Source organism: Eptesicus fuscus, chromosome 10 (genome assembly GCF_027574615.1).
Source record: "Eptesicus fuscus isolate TK198812 chromosome 10, DD_ASM_mEF_20220401, whole genome shotgun sequence".
In the NCBI taxonomy this organism is placed as follows: domain Eukaryota; kingdom Metazoa; phylum Chordata; class Mammalia; order Chiroptera; family Vespertilionidae; genus Eptesicus; species Eptesicus fuscus.
In genome coordinates, this window is record NC_072482.1 from 31,968,247 (window position 1) to 31,994,649 (window position 26,403).

At 38.1% G+C, this 26,403-nt stretch overlaps 1 protein-coding gene across 1 annotated transcript in view; it reads left to right on the top strand.

Moving 5' to 3' along the window:
• Positions 1-26,403, top strand: part of COL19A1 (collagen type XIX alpha 1 chain) — a 294,498-nt gene that overhangs the window by 124,347 nt on the left and 143,748 nt on the right. The window contains exons 11-13 of the mRNA XM_054722351.1: positions 735-788; positions 9,321-9,374; positions 10,992-11,027. Of these exons, the coding sequence (XP_054578326.1) occupies positions 735-788; positions 9,321-9,374; positions 10,992-11,027 (144 nt within the window). The remainder of the gene's footprint in view (positions 1-734; positions 789-9,320; positions 9,375-10,991; positions 11,028-26,403) is intronic.

Consider the following 26,403-nt stretch of genomic DNA (forward strand, 5'->3'; position numbering starts at 1 on the left):
GTCTGTTGTAGCATTTCATATTACAAATCTGTTACATATATCTTCATGATATATAATATATTAGTGATTCTCCACTGGAGGCAGTTTTGCCTTCTGTGGGAAATTTGGCAATATCTGGAGACATTTTTATTTTTCAAGATTGAGGGTAGAGGGGCTGAGGGAGAGACTGGCTACTGGCCTCTAGTGAATAGAAGCCAGAGATAATGCTAAACATCCTACAATGGAGCGGAGAGCCCTAAACAAAGGATGTCAATGATGCCAAGATTAAGAGAACTTGATAAGTGAGAGATATTGATCCACTGGGCACCATTCCTCTACCAGTTTTATGTCCACTGTAGTAATATAACCTAGTCTGTATTTCTTTTCCTACTCGTATTATTTCTTATGATACAATCTTAGAAGTGAAATCACTGAGCCAAATGAAATGAACAGATTTAAGACCCTGATATATATTGTCAGATTGCCCTCCAGAAAGTTCCTTGCTGCTTATAGAGGCAAATAAATAATCCTTGTTATATTTCTACTCTAATCATTTTTTATACAGCTTTTCTTGGACCTTTAAACCTCTCTCTGATTCTAGAACTCAGAATTGTTTTTTAAGAAAATGTTTCATTCAAGGGATTAACAAAGTAATCACATTTTTATAAATACCCAGACAGTATAACTCTTTTGTTTTTTCTTGGCAAAGGTTCTTACATATAATATTTTTCATTGTATAAATTGTTTCTTTCTAGGGTGAACAAGGAGAAAAAGGCGATCCAGGTCTGGCTGGCATTAATGGAAAAGATGTAAGCCCAACTCTCTTTTTTTCTAATAGTCTTTACATTTTGCTACTGAAATATGGTGGCTACCTGACGCTGTTAAGATTCAACTATAAGAATAAAGGCAGTTTTTCACACGGCTCAGTAGAGACCCAGAGCTTTTAATTTCACTACAGGTTGTTCCTTGTATTTATATACAGTTGACTGTTGAACAATGTGGTGCCAAACCTTGCACAGTTGAAAATTTGCATATAACTTTTGACTGCCCCAAAACTTAGTTGGTTCCACAGTGTGTGTGTGTGCGCGCACTCAGAAATATACACACACACACACACACACACACACACACACACACACACATACACTGCCTCTGTGGGTACCAAAATCCGAGGATGCTCAAGTACTCTGTATAAAACGATATAGATCAATGTTTACGGGTGGCCCTCCACATGCATGGGCTCCTAACCACGGATCAGAAATAGTACAGGCATTTATTGAAAACGATCCACATAGCAGCACAATTTATAATAGCTAAGATCTGGAAAACAGCCCAAGTGTCCATCAGTAGATGAGTGGATAAAAAAGATGTGGTACATTTACACAATGGAATACTATGCAGCTGTTAAAAAGAAGGATCTCTTACCCTTTGAGACAGCATGGAGGGACCTGGAGAGTATTATGCTAAGAGAAATAAGCCAGTCAGAGGAAGGTAAGTATTACATGATGTCACTCATATGTGGAATCTAATTAACAAAATAAACTGATGGACAAAATAGATCCAGAGTCATAGAAGCATGGAGCAGACTATCGAATCTCAGAGGGCAGGCAGGGGAGGGTGGGTGGGTGAGAAGAGATCAACCAAAGAGCTTGTATACTTATACTAGTATGCATAACCCATGGATACAGACAATAGGGTGGTGAAGGCCTGGGGTGGAGGAGGCGGGCTAGAAGAGGTCAATGGGGGAAGAGAGGGACATATGGAATACTTTCAGTAATAAAGATCAAAAACATAAAAAGAAAATTCATGTATACATGGACCCGTGTAGTTCAAACCCATTGTGTTATCCTTGATAACCCTTTCTTCCTTGTTTCTGGCTTGCATTTTGTCTAGTCTTCCTTTCTCTCTCTTTTTGCTTCTTACATTCTGCTGTGGCCTGTGTTCTTACCCAGGGGTCACTTTTCATCCTCCCCCAAATCTCCACCTACTGAGGGTCTGTGTAGATAAGATCACAGTGGTGAAAAGAAAAGGCAAAAAGGAAGGGAATTGTGTATCTGTGTTGCTCACCCTCCCCTGCCGTTGTTCCTCCACCCCATGGATACCCTTGCCTGTAACACCCTCTGATCCTACTATCTCCTCTCCTTCCTCTTATGACAGTTATTCCTGGAGCTTTACTTAGATTCCTATGATGAAATTTAAGGCCCAAACCTGGATTTTTCTCTGAAATGTAGATTAATCATACTTGAGGTCATCAACCTCACCATTTACTATAGATACACTAACTTTACCAGGGGGAGTGTCCACAATGAGAACCGTTTTTCCCCCACAATTTTATTTTTTTACCTGCATGGAAAACATTTTTGAATGGCTCTGAAGGGCCACACTACCTGCTTTATGGATAAAAGAATAGCAAAGCTAGATTTGATTCCTTAATGCCATAGAGGAATCAAATCCCTCTATAGCAAACCCCATCTTGTTGTAGCAGGTCATTGCGTGGGAAGGGATGCTGATCATTACCATCTTTGGGGCCTTTGGACAAAGTAAGAGATTCACCCCAGTGGAGTGGAGGGTGCCTCCAAAGCCCCGAGAGTTAACCTTAGTGGTGAACACTGGCATGAGGCCTGACCCCCAGGGCTTTACTCTTACTTACTTCTTGAGAAGCCACATTTGCATCTGTAGTATGACCCTCATTCTTCTTCCTCTCCCCTTCGAAGTCATATTTATACGCCAGAGAACAGGAGCTAGCTCTGGTGGCTTACAGCGAGGAGAGCCTCTGCCTTTTCTCTACCTCCTACTGTACATCAGGACTTGCAATGTCACAGCCCTGGCCTCATACATTCAAATGGAGCCTCTGATTCACCTCCCATCCCTGTCATTGGAGGTCCGTGATGCAGTGGTACCAGTTCTGGAGTGGAAAGCCAGGGTCCAGTTTGTGTGCCAGCTCTGCCACCAGCTGAGAAAAATCGCTACTCAGGGTCTATAAAGTGATGAACTATGAATAGATCCTCAAGCCCCCATAACTAAGATTTCCTACAAAGAGGTTAAGATTGTACATTTGGAAAGCATGAGGAAATGCAAAGCATCCACGCAGGTTTTCTGGGATTCCTGCTACATGTAAGGCATTGTGGGGACAATAAAAGAGGAATACAGCTGGAGCCACAGGATGGAAAGCATGTATGTGAGGATGCTTGTCCTTCCTCCTCTGAACAGAGGGGAGATATGGTCCAAGCGGTGTTAAATGAAGATTTGTTTTACAGAGAATTGGGGCCTTTGCCTGTGTGTGTGTGTGTGTGTGTGTGTGTGTGTGTGTGTGTGTGTGTGTTTTCTATCATACTCTTCATGAAAGCAAAGACCTTTTCTTGAAATCCCTAGTACTTCATAAATTTTTTGGAGTGAATATATTCTCAATAATTATTTGCTAATGTTTCATTTTAAAAACTGAGAGATTGTTAAAATAGTCTAAAATATAAGTATATGGAGCCTGAGTTAGGATAGCAGAGATGGAAGGGAGAGCAGGCAAAGATATTGCATAGGTAGAATATACAATTTGGTACTTGATTACAGTGAAACCTCAAAAACAGCCCAAGGTTTTGACCATTCATTATGGGAAAGATATTACCTTGCAGGAAATGTAGTAATGTTGAGAGAAGTTAACTATATTGTTGCACAGATAACCAAGCTACATTTATGTGGGCTTCCTGAGACAGATGAGCAAAATACATTTTTTAGAAGTTTATTAAGATAATGTTAGAATTGGAATAGAGAAAGGATTATCCCAAATACTTGAATAAAACTGGAAAAAGGCCTGAGGGATTGGAGCCTGACATATATTCACATTAACGTAAAGATTTGGGGAAAACTTTTATGGTGTCTGAAAGTAAGGTGACGTGGCTTTTTAGAATGAATCTATTGATACACATATGCATTTGAGTGCCCATTAAATGCCCAAACACTCTGGCAGCCATTCTATGAGTCCAAACCTGAGTAGATCAACTTGTGGTGAGAGCCCACAGCCTGGTGAGCACGATGACCATTCCACTTTGAGGAGGATCTTGGAAGTGTCCTTTCCATGCCTCCAGTCACAGGCTGCCATTTCTTTAACATCATCATTGTTCAATGTAGCTCATCAGGTACATCATGAAGCATGACAAAGCACAGTGACTAGCTTTTCTCAGTTGGTTACTTAATTAAAACATAGATGATATTATTTTCCTTTCCTTAATTTTGCCAAAGATATTTAGGAGTCATGACTAGAGAGAAATAAGAAAAGTAATGGAAGTTCTCCTCCTTCCCCTTTACCACAAATAGGAGTGAAGAATCAAGTGTGCTGTTATTACAGCATTGGTGGTGGTTTTTTATTGTTTATCAACTGTTTTCATGAGGAATTTGAATTCAATCCTCACCCTAGCTTTATGGGCTAGCTAGACTATTTCGGAGTCAAGAAATAAAGGCTTGGGAAATTAAGCACCTTTCTTTTAAAAAATGGTAAGATCAGTCTTTCACCCTACATGTTTAACTGAAAAGTCTCTTATTTTCCCACTAACTCATGCCACCCTTGTTATTGTCTATTTTTCAATGCCGAAATAAACAGACTCTGCAAGCTAAAAATCACTTGGCACTTATGACAGTGACTTTGACTTTCAATAAGCACAGGTACACATGCGTAGGGAATGAAGACTATTATAATAGCTATTTCCATTTGAATCGAAGTCAAGCCATGATGGGGATTATAACTTCAGGAATATTCTGTTAGAATGTGTAGTGAATGAACTCAATGGGCCAGCTCATTCCAGCTTCTTTCCAAGTCAGAGAAAACTGGAAGAATTTAATATTCCTACTATACGAACCAAAGGCCCTTTTTATAGTCTTTATTCTTACATATTACATATACCATGATATAAATGTATCTTTTAATAATTTCTGTGCAAGCTTTCCTACAAAATGTGCAACCTCACTTCAGAAAGTGTAAACCTTGTTTAAAGGAGAAGGTGCAGTGGTTTGGTCTCTCTCAAGGGGATAATGTTGGCATTTGGGGCAAGACATTTCTTTGCCATGTGCGACTGTCTTACAAGAGCAGAATGTTTAGCATCCTTGAAGCTCACCAATTATTTTTTTATTTTTTAATATATTTTATTAATTGTTTTTTTGCAGAGAGGAAGGGAGAGGGAGAGAGAGTTAGAAACATCGATGAGAGAGAAACATCGATCTGCTGCCTCCTGCACACCCCCGACTGGGGATGTGCCCGCAACCAAGGTACATGCCCTTGACGGGAATCGAACCCGGGACCCATCCATCCGCAGGCCGACGCTCTATCCACTGAGCCACACCGGTCAGGGCTGAAGCTCACCAATTAAATGCCAGTGGCAAATCTTAGACATTAGGACAAAACAGCAAAGGCTCTGACATCTTTCTAAGTTCAAGCTTGACTCTCTCTCTCTTTCTCTCTCCCTCTTTCCTCCTCCTCCCTTCCTGTGTGTGTGTGTGTGTGTGTGTGTGTGTGTGTGTGTGTGTGTGTAAACTGTGGATTGATCTCCAGCAGATTTGAGTATTAGACCAACGGTATTGACTAAACACACACAGTTTAAATATTAAATACTAGAGGCCTGATGCACGAAATTCATGCAAGGGGCTCGGCCCTTGCAGCCCCGCCTTCATCCGGAAGGTCGTCCAGAAGGATGTCTGGAAGGTCATTCAGCTTTCTGGTCTAATTAGCATATTACGCTTTTATTATTATAGATTGCATACCAAGTATATAGTTTAAATAATGCATGGCAGACATATATTGAAATTGTCAAATTTTTGAATTGCTACAAGTTAGCCTTCAAAATACAAGACCCCAGCTTTAAGACATTTTAGTTTATAATTAAGTGATTTTGATTGTGACCTACTGTGAGACACATTCAACAATGGCATCTCAGAGGGAGACTTGAGAGGGAGACTTGCCACATTGTTAATGTGGCCTTTGAAGACAGACTACTGGGCTCAGATCCCAGCTCAGCCACTGCCTGGCTATCATACTACTTGGTACATTACTTATACTCTCTGGACTCAGTTTCTTCATTTACACAATGGGGTCTTCATGTTATTAAAACTTAATGCATAGGCTTTTGCTGAGGATTATAGGGCTTATCCTATGTAAAGCATGTAGAACGGGCCTCACATACAGTAAGAGCTATGTAAACATTTGCTATTTTCAGAAACTATGTTAAATAAAATACGTCTGTCTCTAATAGAAATAGCTATTCACTCATTTGTTTTTGTGGGGTTATATAATCTTAGCAAAGTAGATTTCAATCATTGAGTTTAGTCTCTTCCTCTGCATCTTTATTATTGTCTTTCAAACATCCCTTGTCAGAATTACAGCAACTGATGTCCCTAAAATAATCATGTTAATCTCCTTATACCAATGCAATCTGTAATCCTGAATAAAAAATATTGGAATCACAAAGCGAATAACTGGTGCCATTGCTGGGGAGTAAGATGCAGTCAGTGGAAGATGGGTTAAAAATTTTAACAAATAACATTATTTTGTATCATCTTCTGATTTTCAAAAATGCTACGTATCATGAGTAGATCTTCCAATAAAAACTAATTTCATCATCTACCTGCTTTTATAAATATGGTTACAATCGTCCTTCAGCTTTCCACTTGCCTTTGGATGAAGTCCTGTCTCCGCATCGCATACAGAATCAACTACTGTACTTTTGAGAATCTTTATATACATGAATTTTATTGAGAACCATGGTAATAGATGCCTACCTTATTCAATATTGAATTCAGAGTCTGTTCCATTTGATTCTTTATGCTTTATGGTGAGCACTATGTCTTTTTCTCCCCAGTATTCAATAACCACTGATAGCAGCACCAGTGTGACATGAGGAGAAAAATTGCACTTGAGAAAAGCATTACAGATCTGTTCCTCAGAGCCTATTATGATGCCACGGCCTTAAAAACATTGTACTCTGTCACAGGAAGCCATGAGTTACATGGGCCCACTTCAGTGGCCATAAAAGCAGAAGCTTGACGAAAGCAATACTTCTCAATTGCATTTTATCCTTATGTGAGTTAAAGCACAATTGTACATATCCATCAACATGAGTACAAAACTCAACTATTGATTATCCATTCAACTTGACTTGAAAAGTAGAAGCAGCATTTATTAAGTACCTACCATGTGCTAAGTGTTCTTACAACATATGATTCTCAGAACAACCTTTCCAGATAACTATTATTTATAATGTATTTTATAGGGAAGCTTAAATAACTTACAAAAGGTTATGCATAAAATGTGACTCCTGCCTGGCCGGTTGGTTCAGTTGGTTGAGTGTCATCCATACACCAACAAGGTTGCAGGTTTGATTCCCAGGCAGCACACATACCTGGGTTGCATGTTCACTCCCCATGACAGGTGCGAACTCAACTGGTCAATGTTTCTCTCAGACATTGATATTTCTCTCCCTCTCTACCACCACCCTGTCTCAGCCATCCTGCTCCCTTGCCTGAAAAGCTGCTATAGCTCCTTTTCTGCTTCCACTCTTGCTGCCTTTAGTCTATTTTCATGTTGTAGCCAGTGGTTTATTTTTGAAACACAGTCACATCAGGTCATTTCCATGTTTAAAACAATAAGTGGCTTCCCATTGTACTTAGAACAAAACCTCTCCTTCTTACCATGGCCAGCAATTTGTGTGCCATGACCCCTGGCTAACCTTGACTTATTCTCTGGTTCCTGACCTGCTTACTCATGACACTCCTTTCACCCCCGGGGGCTGTGTGCTAGCTGTTCCCTCAACCCCAGTGCTTTCCCCCAGGATCATTGCATAGCTGGATCTTTTGAAACAACAAATGTCACCTCCACAGAGAGGCTGTTTCTGACCACCCCAGCTGAAGTAGTAGTTCTCTCTTCCTTCACGTTTATCACATTCTGCCAGTTGACCTATTTATTGTCAATCACCTTTCTCTTAAAACATGAGTTCTATAAGGGCAGAGATCTTGATTTTTGTTAAGGAAAAAAAATATTAAAATGGTAAGGAGGACTTTTTATTCAAGACTCTAGCTTGTATGAGTATTACAATAGGGAAGAGAGATTGTGTTCAACCCTGAAAATCACATCTCAAATATGATTTATTTTTTACTCACTTTTGGTCTATAACTACTCCAAGGTGATGATGAAAGAAACATCACTATAAGTTACATCCACAAAGGTGTTTATGCAACTACAAAGGGTTTTTTCCAATTAGATGCTGTTTTCATTCATTTTTTTTTCTTAAAGACTACAGTTTTCACATATTCTCTGCAACAAGATTTTAAGTAACCAGTTTCTTTTGTTCCTTTAAATTTATCGTTGGCTTCTGCATTGAGTAAGCTATAGGTGATGGCATTAGGCATTGTTTATTTACTACAAAATGTCAGAGCGGTGATAGCTGGACCCTTCAGGAACAGTAAGATGCCTAGATTTACTGTGCATTGTATGGCTTCAGAATATTTCTTTTTCCATTATTGTTCTTCCCTCATTCAATGTGTTAAGTACAAGGAAATATATTTTTTCCTATTTACCACACAGTCAGGGTGTGTCTATCTACCTTTCTTTGTATTTACACTGTGAGTACATTTGGCCGTAGAACTGATCTCCTGTGGTGAAATGTGTTGTGATATTCTGAAAGCTGTCATTTCTGAGTCAATCAACTAAATACCCACTAAAACACCCAAGAGTCTAGGAGATTTATGAATATATTTACTATCTGATATGCTGTATTTTATATAGTTTCATTTGATAGCTTTATAAATCCAGGTTTAAAAAAAGAGAAATTCAAGAACTAAATCATACTTTAAAACAGAAAAGAGACTACATTTTAGCTTCAGCTTTGTGAGTGATTGGAAAAGAATACATCTTTCATTTCTTTTCCCCCAACAATGAGATTTCTTGATAGAGACATAAAAATATTTTTTATTTAAATCTTGAATTTTGGGGGCAAATTAATGCTAAATCAGAGGTATTTACAACATCTATACATTTAATCCAAAGTGGATACTTAAAAGCTCATATAGATCTAAGTGATGTTCTCTCAGATGGTGAATTAATGTTATTTTAGCAGGAAGCAAAGTTGCACAAATATGCACAATGGAGGACTCACACTGATTTAACATATCTGTACCCACCCCAGCGCAGATGTTGCTTGTCATTTCACTGCCAGTTGTCTCTATTTCTCTCCATTCCACACACTGCAGAATGGGGTTTGGGAGCTCAGTAAATTATGATTTATTTTGTGACTAATGACTCGTTAGAAATTGAAGCTTTCTGTGCACTGTGTGTAGAAATCACATTGGTTTTATTTTTTGTGCAGGGTTTGAAAGGTGACTTGGGTCCTCGTGGTGCACCTGGCCCCAAAGGAGAAAAGGTATCATACTCACTGAGAAAAGTGCCGATCTTTTCTTAAGAAACCCCTGAGAACCTGTGCAGTGACTTTTCATTGATACTGTTTAACTGCCAAAAGTTAATTTTGTTCAAATGAACCAAAGGCTTTTATGTTAAAAGCATCTGAACAAGAAAAACCTATTTTTGGTTCATTTAATTAGTTTGAGGAGACTAAATGCACAATTGCTAGTCAACATTAATTTGTGTTTATAAGATTTCCCTTTTCTCTTTCTTGCTTAACAGCATTAGGTATTCCATCACCAAATTAGCAACCGTGTCCTGTATCAGGGAACTTTGCCAGTAGCACTGAGCTGCTACTGTAATGGTGAAGCAGGTGGCCTTTGGGGGGAAGGAGGCTAATTTAGTATCTTAGTCTAAATGCTCCATTTCCTGCCACCTTTTCTTATATGCCCTTTTACTAGTATAGTGGCATATTGGCAATTGACCTTGAAAAGAGAATTAAGAAATAGTAAAAGCAAGAGTCATTTGGCACAAGGTCATTGGATGATCCCAATTTGATGAGAATTGTATGCTTGGGTCTTTTGCACTATATGTAGTTCTCCACCATCAGCGCATTTAGAAATCCTTGTCTGTCGTCAATATTTACCTCTGCATTAAAGCTGGTCTTGTAAATCGGTCCTCAGTGAGTGATTTAAGCTACATCAATGTTTCTTAACAAGGATTGGTCATTTGTATTCAATCATTCCCCCAAATAATGATTGCACAATGCTGTCTTAACTTTTGAGCTGACTATGTTAGATGAGAAAAGAGAAAGTTATAGAGATACTTTCAACCTGAGACTACAAGGTCCCAGTGCCCCATGCCACACAGTGTATGCTCTCCATCGTCTCCACTTAAATAAGGATTATAGCCATGATGCTTGGTCTTAATGACTAAGAGTTCTTATGAATTAAACAGGGGCACTGATACAATAAGGTGGCATATAGGTGGACATATTTACATATCAGAAAATAGTGAACTTTTAGATGAACCATTTTTTAAAGACTTTGACTCGTTTGTCAATACATCCATCTGGTAATTTGTATTCACATACATCAGCAAAGCAATGTTAGTATTTAAAAATACATAAATATGGGCAAAGCCTTTTACAATTGATGGCAAGTGCAATGCCAATGCAGCCGAGCATTAAAAGAGGAAATGGGACCACTTCTTGCAGCTGGGAGGCATGAAGTGGGGACATCCATTTATTATTTCTGCTGATCCTCATACTAACTTTGTCAGGAAAAGTGTCCGTCATTGTGACATGTCCCAGCTGCTCCATTGGCAAGTAGTCATATTTGAAGAGATATTCTTTCTAATTTTGGTTCAGTGGACAAAAGTATAGAAATCAGATTATTTTAGCTTTCAAAACAAGTCCTGCAAAAAGCATGAGCGTGCACCAGGTGATATTTATATCATGAGAGCTCAAAGCACATGATACATCTCTCAGTGTGCTTTTATCAAGATAAACTTCTATTTTCCTTTTCTTTAGGATTTATCTATCTATTCAGATATTGTTTCTATCTATTCAGAAAATGTATAAATATTATGTGTAAAAAGAGGCTACTGGTAACTGCAACTTTTCTTTAATTTATTTTAGGGTGAAACAGGACCTCCAGGACCACCAGCCTTAACTGTAAGTATTCTTCAAATCAAAATGATAAATTGAAACATGTTATCCTATTTATTATTTACACTACATCATGGCTAAACCAGGATTTAAGGCACAGGCTATTTTGAGAATTGATAGTGACCTCAGGGTGCATTTAGCCAAACCTCCAAATGTTAAAGATGGGGCATCTACTCACTGAGGTTATATAGGTAGTTACTAGAAAAGTCTGGAAGCAGTACTTGTCCTGAGCAATTTTCTCTATCTTCCTTCCATGAGGTTCATAATTTTACCCCTTAGATGTTTGATTATACATTCTTAACAGGACATTTAAAGTTAATGGAAGCAGAGACAGTTCTGCATACTCTACAAACTGAAAAATAACAAAATAAACCATAATCACCCAGTGGTAAGAACAGCTACCTATTTAAGTGGATTGTTACATTCCCCCACATCTGTCCAAGACTGTTGCTTTTTTTCTATATGATTTGCTTCTAAGATTTGCAAATGATAAAATGGTGATATTTCAGAAACAGATTTATGAGAAAAGTTTATAATGTATACATAATGGGATTATTCTCATTTAAATGGTTCATCATTTATTAAGAATTTAATCATAAATATGTAATCGTTTTATATTTATATACAATTTACTACTATAGATTTTGTTCATAGGCCATTAAGGATTCTCATTTAACTTAAAGAATTGATTTAAGAATGACTCTAAGCCTAATAGAAAAGAAAAAAGTTTTTTATTTAAAGTAAGATCGTTTATAGCCTGAGGTCTCTCGAATTTAATGTTGGTGTGACCTAATGACATAAGTTAAGAATTTAAGTCATCATTTTTCAAAGACCTGTCCTGGTTATAAAAGCTCACATTTAAAAAAGTCTTCTAGCATCTGGATGGAGCTTTTCCCAACAGAGCAGAACAGGAATTTCAAAGGCTGTGTGTGGCTTTGAGAACATTTACAGATCGCTATATACTTGAAAATGTCATTTTGGACAATACTTTAGTAATGTCTTACACCAAGCATGTCAAACTCATGGCCCACGGGCCGCATGTGACTCACAAGGAATATTTTTGTGGCCCAGCCAATATAACGGTATGTAAGAAATGTTTTAATAAAACTTTCATAACTTAATTTTTACAATATGCTGTTATACATAATTATTAATAACGAACTACAACGTTCGCTAATGATTGATTACGATAATCACTTGCATTCATTTCCCTTACGCTCCTTACGCACTGGCGCACCATTTCTCTCCACTAATACTAGCAGTGAATATTTTAGCAGCTGATGGTCACATCATTAGTCTTGTACTGACTTGTTTGGTGTGTGCAACAGGAAATATTTCACTGTTGGAGAACAAGAAAAATAGGTTTATTTGTGTTACACTTATTTGTGCAGTTATTCAGTGTCTTAATGTTCAAGAAAAAATATTAATTTTTATAAAAATGTTCTATTATTTTATGTTAATGATGACTCATTTATTTCAGCCCTTTGTGTTCAGCATGTCTCTATCGAAATAATCCTGTTTCTATGAAAATTGAAGCTTTTGTTTTTTTGCAGCCCGTATAAACTTAAACCTTGTTTATTTGGCCCATGTTAGCCTTTGAGTTTGACATGCCTGTCTTACACATAGTCTTTGCAGTGCTTACTTAAGGGACAAGTATAAATAGAAAATCTAAGGAACCAAACAGATGACTTTATTAGGAATAACCAAATGCTACTTGCAATGGAATTCTGTGCTTAAAGCTTTTGTTTTCAAGATGGAAATAAAATCTGTGTATTTAGAGGAAGCTTTATCTGTATATTATTCAATTTTTATACTATGTGGAGTTTATTTTTAAAATTATTTGGCAGTGATTTAGGGTTAAGCCTGCTCATTTTACTTAAGTCCACTGCTTGTTTTTCTTCAATCAAGTGATTTGCTCAACTGCTTCCTTTTAGTTATCTGGTTAGGACCTAGTTGTTTTTAACTTGTGTTTGAAGAGCAAAATGCAGTTTATGTGTATCAGTTCACCGCATGTGCAGTTTTGTCTCTGTAATCAGAAAGTTGTATTGGATGGTATCGGTTTTGTGGATTTTTAATGATGGCTGATGTCTTCCTGCCAAGTAGCACCCTATAGGTGTCTCTTGGCACTATTCAGCTGGCAGATACTGAGGGGGTACAAGCTAATGTTTATACTTAACTAAGGATATGTCAAGGCAAAAAAAAAAATGAAAGGAAATGTTTTATTTCATAAAGGAAAAAAATCTGTACTATTTGGATATGACCATCTGTATACTTGGCATTACTTTATTAATGTAGATATTCAACTGTTAACTATGAAATAGGGATGAACTTAAATGAATGCCAAATTACCATGCACACTAAATATTTAATTGATCTTATAATGCAGATTGATACATTTTAATGAAGTGATTGATAGCAGTCTCAAGGAAGCCACAATGACTGAGTCCACTATATTTGAATGAAATGAGGCACCAAGCCTTGGCCGGTGTTGCTCAATGGTTTGAATGTATTCAATTCCTACTTAAGGGCACATACCTGGGTTGCAGATTCGATCCCCAACCCCATTTGGGGAGCATGCAGGAGGCAACCAATCAATGTGCTTTTCTCACATTGATGTTTCTCTCTTTCTCTCTCCCTCCCTCCTTTCCATTCTTCCTAAAAATCAATGGAAAAATATTCTAGGGTGAGGTTTAACAAAACAAAACAAAAAGAGAAAGAACTGAGGCACCAATATATAGGAGTCAATAAACTTAGAGTTCAGCCACGGTGGTTCTCATAGCTAGCTGCACACTAAACTCCATGGGAGAGCTTTAAAACATACCAATGTGTGCCTCCACCCCGAGACATTATAATTCAATAGATACGATGTGGAACCAGTACGTTTAAAAAGCTCTCCAGGTAGTTATATATGCAGTGGGAGTTGAAAGCCACTGTTTATGGCACTATAATGGAACAAGCATTTTTTCTACTTGGAAAATTCCTTGAGACTTTTGAAGAAGCCTAGCTTTCATCTTAAATTCCACTTAATGTATTATAATAAAGAAATAGCTCTTTCCATTTGGGAGGCATAATAGTAAAACTAAATTAAGAATGAAGCCTGTTTGGTTAAGTGGAGGAAATTAGTGCTAGGAAGGTATCTTTAATTATATCCTTAACTTAACCATTCAAGGACTCCTGTGGGCTCAGGACTGAAGACATCTCAAAATTTAATGTGCATAGGAACCTTATGGGTCTTGTTTAAATGCATATTTCATTCCATAAGTCTGAGGTGGGGGCCTAAGATTCTACATTTGTAATGAGAGGATGCGGATGCTACTGGTCCTCAGACCACACCTGGAGTCACAGGGCTTAACATCCTACTGTGCTGCAGACTCTGCTTCCTTCCACAGATCAGTGCTTCTCCACCTGTAGTGCACATTAGAATCACTTGAGGTGCTTTAAAAGCTCCAATTCCCAGGCTGTACCTTATGCAAAAAACAAAAAACAAAAAAACAAAAAAAAACAGAGAATCTCTGGTCGGTTTAATTTTCCCCCAGCACTTCCAATGTGCAGCCAAGGATGAGAACTAATGCTCTGAAGGCGTGTCGAATACTTTTCTCCACAGCTTCCTCTTTCAGAGTCTGAGCAAACATTTTAGAATTACTCATTACTTCAGCATTTGTATCAAAAACACCCAACCTGACTACTTTCAGAAGCACTTACAGGAAATGCAGACTCTCTATTAATACCGGTGATTTGGTTCCTGATTAATTTATTCTAGAGGATGACCATGACCTTCCATCTGCACATTTACAACCCACTTGTACGTCCATCAATAGTCCTGTCTTGAGCAGGACTCAGCATTGGCACGTCCAGCACATAGAACCTCAGAGACCAAGCATACAGACCTGAACTGCCCCGAATAAATACGGGGGGAAATGTTGAACACTTTTTTCCCTCTAAAGCATACACACCATATTTGTTTTGGTTTTATTTGAATTTTGCTTAATAAGAAATTGAGAGCAATCGTAATTGAGCACACTGAAACACTAAGTCTACTGATGCAGGGTAATCCTTCTGGATACAGGACTTTGTGAGGAGGATTGTGGTCATCACTGGTATTTTCATGTCCCCGTGGATTACTGTGCTTTGGCTATTATTTTAAATTTTAAAAATCAGGTAGAACCAACTTATTTCATAAATCCAATATATGAAACTATCCATCTATTTTAATGAAATGTTACATTGTTTCTTAGTTATACTTTCCTTAGAACTGGTGGTATAAAATTGGGTCTCAGTGGAGGAGATGGATAAAGGAATAAAAGAAGCCAAGTGTAGAAGAAATAAGGAAAGGCAACCTATGAAATGGGAGGAAATATTTGCAAACCATATATCTGATAAGGGGTTAGTATCCAAAATATATAAGGAACTCATATAACCCAATAACAAACGAACAAACAAACAAACCCACAGATAATTGCATAGACTTTTTTTTTTTTTTTTGCAAAAAAGACATATAAACTGCCAACAGGTACATAAAATGATACTCAACATCATTACTCATCAGGGAAATGTAAATCAAAACCACAATAAGAAATCATCTCACATCTGTTAGAATGGCTATTATAAAAAGACAAGAAAAAATTTGTTGGTGAGGATGTGGAGAAAAATGAAACCCTTGTGTATTGTTGGTGGGATTGTAAATTGGTGCAGCCACTATGGAAAACAGTGTGGAGGTTACTCAAAATATTAAAAATAGAACTACCATATGATCTAGCAATCTCACTTCTGAGTACATATCTAAAAGAAATGCAGTCCTATCTCAAAGAGACAATCTGTATTTCCATGTTCATTTCAGCATTATTCACAATAGCCAGGAGATTGAACCAACCTAAGTCTATTGATAGATGAATGAGTAAATGAATATACAATTATTCAGCCATAAAAAGAAGAAAATCCTCCCATTTGCAACAGCATGGATGGACCTTGAGGGTCTTATGCTAAGTGAAATAAATCAGAAAGACAAATACTAAATGTTCTCACATGTAGGCAGAACCAAATTTATAGGAACAGATCGTAGAATGAGGGTTGCTGAGATGGAGAATAAGGGAAATTGGAAAATATTGGTCGAGGAAAAAACTTAGAGTTATGAATAACTTCTGGGGACCAAATATATAGCATGGTAACTATTGTTAATAATACTGTATTAGATATTTGAAAGTTACTAACAGACTAAATCTTAAATGATATCAACACACACACAAAGGTATTTATGTGAGATGATGGAGTTGTTAGCTAACCTAATTATGATAATCATCTCACTATATATATGTGTATAAAATCAGATCGTATAACTGACTCTTACACAATATTATATGTCAATTTTATCCCAATAAAACTGGGGGGAAAGTGAGTTACTGATGAGTTTAAAATGTCTCTTCTGTTGGCATTTATAATTTTCAAAGCAGATGTTAGAGCGCACTTATATAAACCTAGGTGAGATAGCCTACAGTACACCTATGCTATATGATATGGTGTATTGCTCCTAGGCTATAAGCTGTATGTCATGTTACTGTACCAAACAACGCAAGATTAAATCAAGTACAAGAGGAAATGATGCTATTAAGAGACAAAGTAAGTATGAGATGTATGAGACTGCTGCCTGGGTGACAGGCATACTGCTATACAGCAAACTTTTTTTATGGGTAAAGAGACTATACTCTAAAACAGGGGTGGGGAACCTTTATTTGGCCAAGGGCCCATTGGATATTTATAACATCATTGCTTAATATAATTCACTTAATGTAAATTTATGTTGCTATGAAAAAAACTCCTAGATTTATTGAATTTTGAGTCCTGCCTGCAGTTGCCCTGGCAGGGCCAGACCAGATAATTTCGTGGGCTTTATACAGCCCACAGGCTGCACATTCCCACCCCTGCTCTAAAATAACCATAAAAAGATATGGACATGGAAAAATAATGTCATGAAGGCCTGGGGTGGGGCGGGGGCTGGGTGGAGAGGGGCAAAGGTGGGGAAAATGGGGGACATCTGTAATACTGTCAACAGTAAAATATATATATGTGTACATGTATTATCTATAGTAACCTATAATAATAAAAGCATAATATGCAAATCAACCAAATGGCCGAACAGCAGAAAGACTGTCTGAACAACCACGCTATAACACGCACTGGCGCCAGGCCAGCCAAGGCGGGTGCGATGCAATTGGTTGGGGGGGCCCTGCCATCACCCCACCATCGCCCTGCAGAGGGAGGCCCAGGCCACCAGTGGTGGGGCAATAAATCAGGATTGCGGGTGGGGGGGGCTCCACAATCACCCCAAAGAGGGAGGTCCAGGCCACCCTCCATGGGGTGCTTGATTGGGGGCTTCATGATCCATCGCCCAAAGAGGGAAGCCCAGGCCACCGGCCTGCAGGCTGCGGTGGGTGGGCGGGACCTCCCTCTGTGGGGCAATCGGTTCCAGACTGTGAGAGGGCGCAGGCTGGGCTAAGGGACACCCCCCCCCCATGCACGAATGTCATGCACCAGGCCTCTAGTATATATATATATTTACATATATACACACACACATAAACCAATAACATAGTTATTTATTATCATTATCAAGTATTATGTACCGTACATAATTTTATGCGCTACACTTTTATACAACTAGCAGCCCAGTACCCTATATTTATGTGAGCTAAAACCAACACTGAATAAGGAAAACATATAATAACATCCAAGTTTGTTTAAAAAACAATGTATCTAAGATTATAATGAAAATTTATGTTAAAGATACATTCTGGTTTATTTGTATTTTTGAATTTTGGCATTTTACATTAACCTTTTCTTGACATTTAAATATAACTATAAATCTTTACATTTCAATATGCAGCTATAATAAATACAGATTCTTTGGTTCTTTGTCGTTTGTTGTTAAAATCTTAATTTTGTGTAAATGTAGTGTGTCTTCCCATATAACTTCCTAAACTTGTGTATATGTTTTATGCCCTTACTATTTACTCACTATTTCCAGCTTCTCCTCAAATAAATATACTGCTGTTTTTATAGTCAAGTTTTGCTAAAATCCTCACCAGAAGCAAGGCCTTATTAAAATGAGGCAACTGGTTAGTACTTCTTTCCCTCTCTTCTCTTTTGGCCTTTGCGTGTCATGTCAGAAGGGACAGGTGGAGAAAGGTGGGACAGTGCTACCTCACATAATTTACCCACTAATTTTACTTCCCAAGGAAAATGACTGTGTTGCTCTGGCCCTGTCTCTTTGGGGAGTTATTAAAGACTCATCCAGATGGCACCAAATGTTTACACAGAAGCCAAAGGTTTAGAGAGTCAACAGCACAAGTGTCTTAGACATGCTTACTAAATGAGACTTTAAATGCCAGTTCCTTAGGGCCCAGATAAATCCAGCTTAAGGGAAAATTAGGCACAGAGATGGAGGACAGATTTCACCCTATGAAGGCTACTGAAATACCATAAGCAACTGAGAGGAAATCTCAGCTGCTCATTTATAAATCAGATGACATACAAATTAAAGATGGCCCTAATGCACAAGAGACAATACAGTATTCATATAAGGGAAGCCTTGCAATGTAGTTTTGTTTTATAAATTAGCATAAACAAAGTACAGAAATGATCAGTAGATAAGATGGTCCCTTCCATCCCTTCCTCCTTCCTTTTAACCTGCCCAGTTACTCAAATTCTATGTGTCAGACACTACACTAGGTACTCGGGACACAAACAGCCCTGGCTGTTTTTGCCTTCTTGAAACCTATTTGGTTTAAGAAAAAAGCAACCAGTTGGTTATAAAATTGCTCATTTTTAAACTGATCATTTGAAATTAATACATAAATATCCTACAAGTATTTGTACAACTGTAGTTATGCTGGTACTACACAAAAACATTTAGTTATTTCTGAAAAAATAATTTTTACTAGAATTTTTATGCTATAATTTGGTTATTCACTTTAAATACATTTAAATCACAGACTCAATTACTAAATAATTATTTTTTACTAAAATTTCTAAGAAACTTGCCCTAGCCGGCTTGGCTCAGTGGATAGAGCGTCAGCCTGCGGACTGAAGGGTCCCAGTTCGATTCCTGGGTTGCGGGCTTGATCCCCAGTGGGGGGCGTGCAGGAGGCAGTTGATCAATGATTCTCTCTCATCATTGATGTTTCTATCTCTCTCCTCCCTTTCTCTCTGAAATCAATAAAGAAATATATATTTTTTAAAAATTTTCTAAGAAACTATAACCATCTCTTTTTTAAATTTTATTTTATTGTTGACAGTATTACAGGTATCCCCCAATTTCTCCCCCCTTTACTCCCCTCCTCCCAGCCCCTGTCCCACCCCAGGCCTTCTCTTTTTAAGTGAATGAAATACTGTATTCTTGTTAAATGCGCATGAAGCATAATTTCTCTTTCTGTTCTGACTAGAATAAGCATATGTTTTGTAGCATAGTAATTAACAGGCAATTCAATTTAACATTGTTTTAAATTTCTTACATATTAAAATATGGGTTATTTATATGCTCTTTCTATGAATTGCCTGAATTTGAATGAATACTATTAGCCTTAAAATGTTTCAGAATTCACATTTAATTCATTGTTAACTTTCTGAAACTGGTGATCCAGCTCAATGATGTTTAGGGTACGAATGGGCCAGTAGAAGGAAGGCAGTTGAAATTTTTAAAAAAACCCAGCCTTTTTCTAAAATTTGTGGGCAAAAGACATATAAATGAATTTGTTGATTAAAATAGAAAGCATTTCTATACTATAAAGCTATTTTTATTGACTCTGTGAAGAAATAGTGGAGTTGATGCTTAAGGCCCTAGAAAGATTTATGTTTAGCCTGAGAGAAGATTTATATTGTAGAAAACCTACCATCAGTTCATTTGACAGGGAGGTGATTTATATATCTTCCATCAGATGCATGATTTGAGAATAGCTCCTTCTGCCCTTCTGTTTATAGTTTGCTTCTGTTTCAAAAGACATTTTAAATTGTTTTCATCAGAATTCTAAATTATGTATTTTAAAACTTAGTCAAATTTTCTATCCTAAAAGTGTTCTACTTTGGCATTTTGGTACTTTTATGAAAGAACTATTTTATGTCATGTTATGATATTTAGCAATCTAGAAAAAAACATTAAAATGTATCTCACATGCCATTAGAAAATTATAAAATAGATAAGACTTTTAAAAAAATTATATGCATAAAAATGTGTACTTAAGTCATGAATCTACACAGAAATTACTTTAACTCAATTCCACTTTATTTAAGAATTTAAAATTTTTTTATCTATAAAATGGAATTTTAAAATGATTGCTCTCTAAAAGGATAAGAATTATATTTATTCCAATTAACTATTCAACTGTTTTAACAAACCAAAAATGCATGAAGTGTAGTTTAGGAGTTACGCAGACCCTGGATTTTTTGAACAGTGACTGGCCCCTTTTTATTTTTAAAAAATAATTTTATTGTTGAAAGTATTACATGTCTCCTTTTTTCTCCCATTTACCCCCTCCAGTCCGCCCCCATCCCCTGCCCCAGGCCCTCACCGCCCCATTGTCTGTGTCCATGGACCATGCATATCTACACTAATAAAAGAGAAACATGCAAATTGACCATACCTTTGCTATGCCCACAAGCCATACCCACCAGCCAATCAGGAGCGAGTATGCAAATTAACCCAACCAAGATGGTGGCAGCCATGGAGCTGGAGTGAGCAGGAGGCTTGGGTTGCCTCCGGCAAAGGAGGAAGCCAAGCTTCCTGCCCGCCCTGGCCGGCCCTGGCCTCCACTCAAGGCTACAAAGTTTCAATTATAGAAGATAAATAAATCCCAGATACCTGCTTCCAGGCGGCCCTGGCCTCCGCTCAAGGAGGCGCTGAAAAAAAGGAGGGGCTGGGAGCTTCAGTCGCTGGGGGGGTGATCAGGCCAGAATGCGACAGCAGTTGTGGGTGATCAGGCTGGTGGGGGGCGGGGCCGTTGGGGGTAAGCAGACCAGCAGGGGGGCCAGTTGGGGATGAGCAGGTCATCAGTGGGGGTCAGTTGGAGGTGATCAGGACAGCGGGGGGGCAGTTTGGAGTGAGCAGGCCAGCAGGGGGGCAGTTGGGGGCAAGCAGGCCAGTGGGGAGGAAAGGTGGAGGCAAGCAGGCCAGCAGGGGGGGCAGTTGGGGGTGAGCAAGCTGGCACGGGGGCAGTTGGGGGTGATCAGGCTGGCGGGGGGGGGATTTGGGGGTGAGCAGGCCAGCAGGCAGAGTGGTTAGGGGCAATCAGGCAGGCAGGCAGGCAGGTGAGCAGCTGGAGCCAGCAGTCCCAGATTGTGAGAGGGATGTCCGACTGCCGGTTTAGGCCCAATCCCTGTAAACTAGCAGTAGGACATCCTTCGAGGTGTCCCAGATTGGAGAGGGTGCAGGCCAGGCTGAGGAACACCCCCCCCCCCAAACACACACCCGTGCATGAATTTCGTGCACCAGGCCACTAGTTTGCATATAAGGGCCTTGGTTGATTACCTCCCACCCACCCACCCTCCCCCACCTTCCTTCTGAGTTTTCACACTGTGTTCATGCTTCCATGTCTCTGAATCCACTCTGTTCATCAGTTTATTTTGTTCATTAGATTCTACATATGAATGAGATCATGTGATACTTGTCTATCTCCTACTGATTTATTTCATTTAACATGATACTCTCCAGGTTCCTCCATGCTGTCTCAAAGAGTAAGAAAGCCTTCTTTTTTACTGCTGCATAGTATTCCATGGTATAAATGTACCACAGCTTTTTTATCTACTCACCTACTGATGGGCACTTGGGCTATTTCCAGATTTTAGCTATTGTAAATTGTGCTGCTATGAACATAGAGGTGCATACATTCTTTTTGATTGGTATTTCGGGTTTCTTGGATATATTCCTAGAAGTGGGATCACTGGGTCAACTGGCAGTTCCATATTTAATTTTTTGAGGAAACTCCATGCTGCTTTCCATAATGGTTGCACCAGTCTGCATTCCCACCAGCAGTTCTTTTTTCTCCACATCCTTGCCAGCACTTGTCATTTGTTGATTGGTTGATGATAGCTATCCTGATAGGTGTGAGATGATACCTCATTGTAATTTTAATTTGCATCTCTCAGATGATCAGTGACTTTGAGCATTTTTTCATATATCTCTTGTCCAGCTGTACGTTCGCTTTGGAAAAGTGTCTATTTAGTCCTTTGCCCATTTTTTAATTGGATTGTTTGTCTTCTTTCTGTTAAGTTGTATGAGTTCCTTATATATTTTGGATAATAACCCTTTTTCAGATGTATCATTGGACTGGCCCCTTTTTAACTTTGAACTAGTGTTAGTATGTTATTATGCTTAGTATTCAGTGGTAGATATATCGATAGAAATAAACCTAGAGGTTTTCATGAAGTAATTGCTGAGAAATGTTCAAAGAGAACTTTTATATAATTGTGGTCTCTTTACGGGTAGAATTCTTTCATTTGAAATAAACTATTAAATGTAAACTAAATTTAAGTTTTGTCTTTTACTTCTAGTATAACCTCCAGGAAGACAGCAACCTTGTGTATCTTATGTATAGCTGCACCACCAGAGATTAAAAGTAGTTGGTGCAGTGTAAGCTACTCAATACATTTCTTCTTCATAGGTAGGGGAAACATATTTTTCACTGGTGAACATATTATTAAAGTAAAATATCACTAAATCCTACAGTGAAAATATGTAGAGAATAATATAAGAGTACTGACTTAAACATCATAATAAAGAGCAGGTTTTAGGGCAGATAGTCACCTTCCCCTATATTAAAAGTTTTCAGCAATGGCAATCCTGATGTCACTTACTACCCTGATTGTTTTTTATCATTCTGAAATTCATGATGTTTGTGGGCAACTGGAATTATCTCCTTACTTGAAGAATCCTACTTTCTGTTCAATATACTGCAGACATAGCCAGAAAGCTTTCTATATTTTAATCCATTATTAAAGTCATCTTTTGAGAAATAAAGAAACAATGGCTGTGAAAAACCCCAAATCTGACCTGAGATATGCAACTATTTTTGTTTATTTATTTACCTTGGTCATGTCACCTATTAATATTTAGGGGTTGAAACAAGTTTTCAAAAGTCATTTCCACCTCTAAAATTCTATTCTTTCCTTTTGTACATTCCCTAAAGAAATTTAATTTATCTATGATCTAGTTACTAGTGGTTGGCAAACTCATTAGTCAACAGAGCCAAATATCAACAGTACAACGATTGAAATTTCTTTTGAGAGCCAAATATTTTAAACTTAAACTTCTTCTAACGCCACTTCTTCAAAATAGACTCGCCCAGGCCGTGGTATTTTGTGGTGGCTCAGCGTTAGAACCACTTCTTCAAAATAGACTCGCCCAGGCCGAAAACCGACTTCTGCACATGGGTCACGAAGTTTTAATCGCACTGTACGTGCACGCCCGCACATGGTATTTTGTGGAAGAGCCACACTCAAGGGGCCAAAGAGCCACATGTGGCTCGCGAGCCGCGGTTTGCTGACCACTGATCTAGTAGATACCCTTTAATAATATATTTTTTTAATTTTCCAATTACAGTTTACTTTTAATATTATTTTATATTAGTTTCAGGTGTACAGCATAGTGGTTAGATAACCACATACTTTACAAAGTGGCCCTCCTGATATTTTCAGTACCCACCTGGCACCATTCATAGTTATCATAATATTATTGACTATATTCCCTATGCTGTACTTTACATCCCTGTGACTACTTTGTAACTGCCAATTTGTACTTCTTAATAATAATTTTTCTTTAAATTCTATTTCATCACATTATTTTAAAAGGTTAGAGATTAAATATAAAGAATAGTTTAATTAAATCAGATATATTCCCAATATAGAGCAAGGTTTGACTTATCAGTGTCAAGAACTGTGAAAGGTGTGAAATTTTAACCTACTTGCAGGTTAGCCTGCCACAGTTTTATGGACTGAGCCAGAGAGAGAAGAGGCATTACTCATGGCAGCCGGAGCATGAGTTTCCTGTTTGCACTGGTTGCCCTGCTGCCAGGCCTCAGGAGTAATCCATAGGTACTGACACACAGTATATGTTTGTGTCACAACTGAGGAACTCCATGCTCAGGAAACCCAACTCTTTCATAATGGTCTATAAGGAAACCTTCTCTTTGCCCCAGAGGGAGACCTTCTCTTTAATATGCAGAACAATAAGCAAACCTGCCCTTTGTTTTTCTATAGAAACAGTCTTAAAAAGAGAGTTCAGAACAAAACGGCATTTAGTACCTCCCTCATAAGACATGCAGGAACATGAAAGACCCTGGAAAGATCCATTGTCTCCCAACAATATTCCTCCCTCTTTTCTATGTTGCTGACTTCTGGCAAATTTGTTGACTTCTGGCAAATTTTCCTGTGAGTATGCTACTCCATCAACCATTCTGATTATCCCTACAAACAGAGGCTAGGACCAAAACTGTTCAGTTTGTCTCATATGGCATTTAATGAGGGCTATCATTAATGACCCCAAGCAAGTAGATGAGGCCAACCTATAGGATCTCAGACCCAACCAGCTGAACAAATCCTATAAATTACCCAAATTCACCTTAGAAAGCCAGATTGTTTTCTCCTTAAGTTTCTTAATTGATCTTTCCCCTAAATGTGAGGCAGCAATTCAAATTCATCAACAAGGACATGGACATTTTAATAAAACTTACAGAGACCCATTCTGTCCCCCATGTTAGCCAAATGGGTGCTGAGTGAGCAATGTGCCATGTCAGTCAAGTCAACAAGAGCATCTAGGTGGCAGAGCCAGAATTAAGTTGGAACTTTCTAGGTCCCCTTTTGGATAGACAACTACCTGAAGGGTGAAAAGATAGTTCAGAACATAGAGCAGTTAGTGACTCGCAAGACAAGTAGAAATGCAAACTAATGGATGGAGACTTGTCACCAATAATTCTCTTATGCATGGTATACCTTTTAAAACAAATCCTAGCAAATGGTTGTTCTTTTGTTTACCACGCACTGCTAACCTTACTACTGACCCATTCAGCTCCCCACCTATTCTAAACCTCAGATGGCTTTCTGGGGCTTTGCTATTTTTACTTCCCTTCAGGCTGTTGATTTTTCATTCCATTTTTTTTATAGAATGCCACCCTGTTTTACAACCACTTCTTAGTTTCCTATTATATTCTGGAAGGCTTAATACCTTTATGTATAAAAACATAAAGGATGATGCTGTGTTTTAAATCTGGTGATATTGAGCTGGAACTCCATTCATGCACTATGACGATGCATATTCACATAAATGTTATGCTCCAAATATTTCTTTGGAAGTGGAAGTAGAATACATTGGAAGTGGGATAGAGTTTTGGGTCAGACATACTTGAGTTTGAGTTCAGGTCCCCCTCTTATTTGCAGTGTTATTTTAGGAAGTTTTTCTCATCTATGAAAGGGAAAATTCTATTTCTCGGTGTTGTTAGAATTAAATAAAATCACTTATGTAAAATGACTAGTGGATTTCTGACAATAGCAGGTACTCAATGCCAGTTCTCTAACCTCTTCCATATTTGTTATTGTGAGTGTGTGGAGGTTTTCAAAGGATTTGTTAAAATGATGATGGGCTTCTACCTTTTGGTTCTGTGCAAATATGAAAGTCTTTTTATGTGTTGTTCGTATTATCTTTTCACTCACTACTGTTTGTATTCTTGTTATAGCTTTATATTAGTACAGTGACTCTCAAATTATCTTGATTTGTTCACTTGATACACTATTCTTTTTCAGAAGCTTGAAAATAACTTTATGATTCCTCCATTTTATTGAAATATCATAAAAACATTAATTGCAATTTACTTTCATGCTAACTTTCTAGTGTTTGATTGGTAGCTTGAAAATGAAGTGGTTTGTTCCTGGCTTTGATAAATCAGTTCTGCCTACTTGGAAAACACATCGTGTTGCCAACCCAGCAGATTGAAGAGTGACATAGGAACAACATCCTGAAGGGTCAATACGACACATCACAACTAATCTTATTAATGCCACTGGCACTGAATTGAAGTTACTCTGACACAGCCTTAAGTTATTCAATTATTAAGTAGATGTGATTCTGAAGAGTAAATGTTTTACTCCATTTCTAAATGGTTGTGTTTAAAGAAATATGTATATAGACTGATTTTTCCATTGACCTACAATATACAGTACATTACTGAGACCTTGCCATTGTGGCTCAGTTGGTTGGAGCATCATCCTGTACACTGAAAGGTTGTGGGGTTTGATTCTGGTCAGGGCACATACCTAGGTTGCAGATTCGATCCCTGATATGAGAAGACAATAGATCAAATTCTCTGTCCTTTTCTCTCTAAAATCAATAAGCATGTCCTCAGATAAA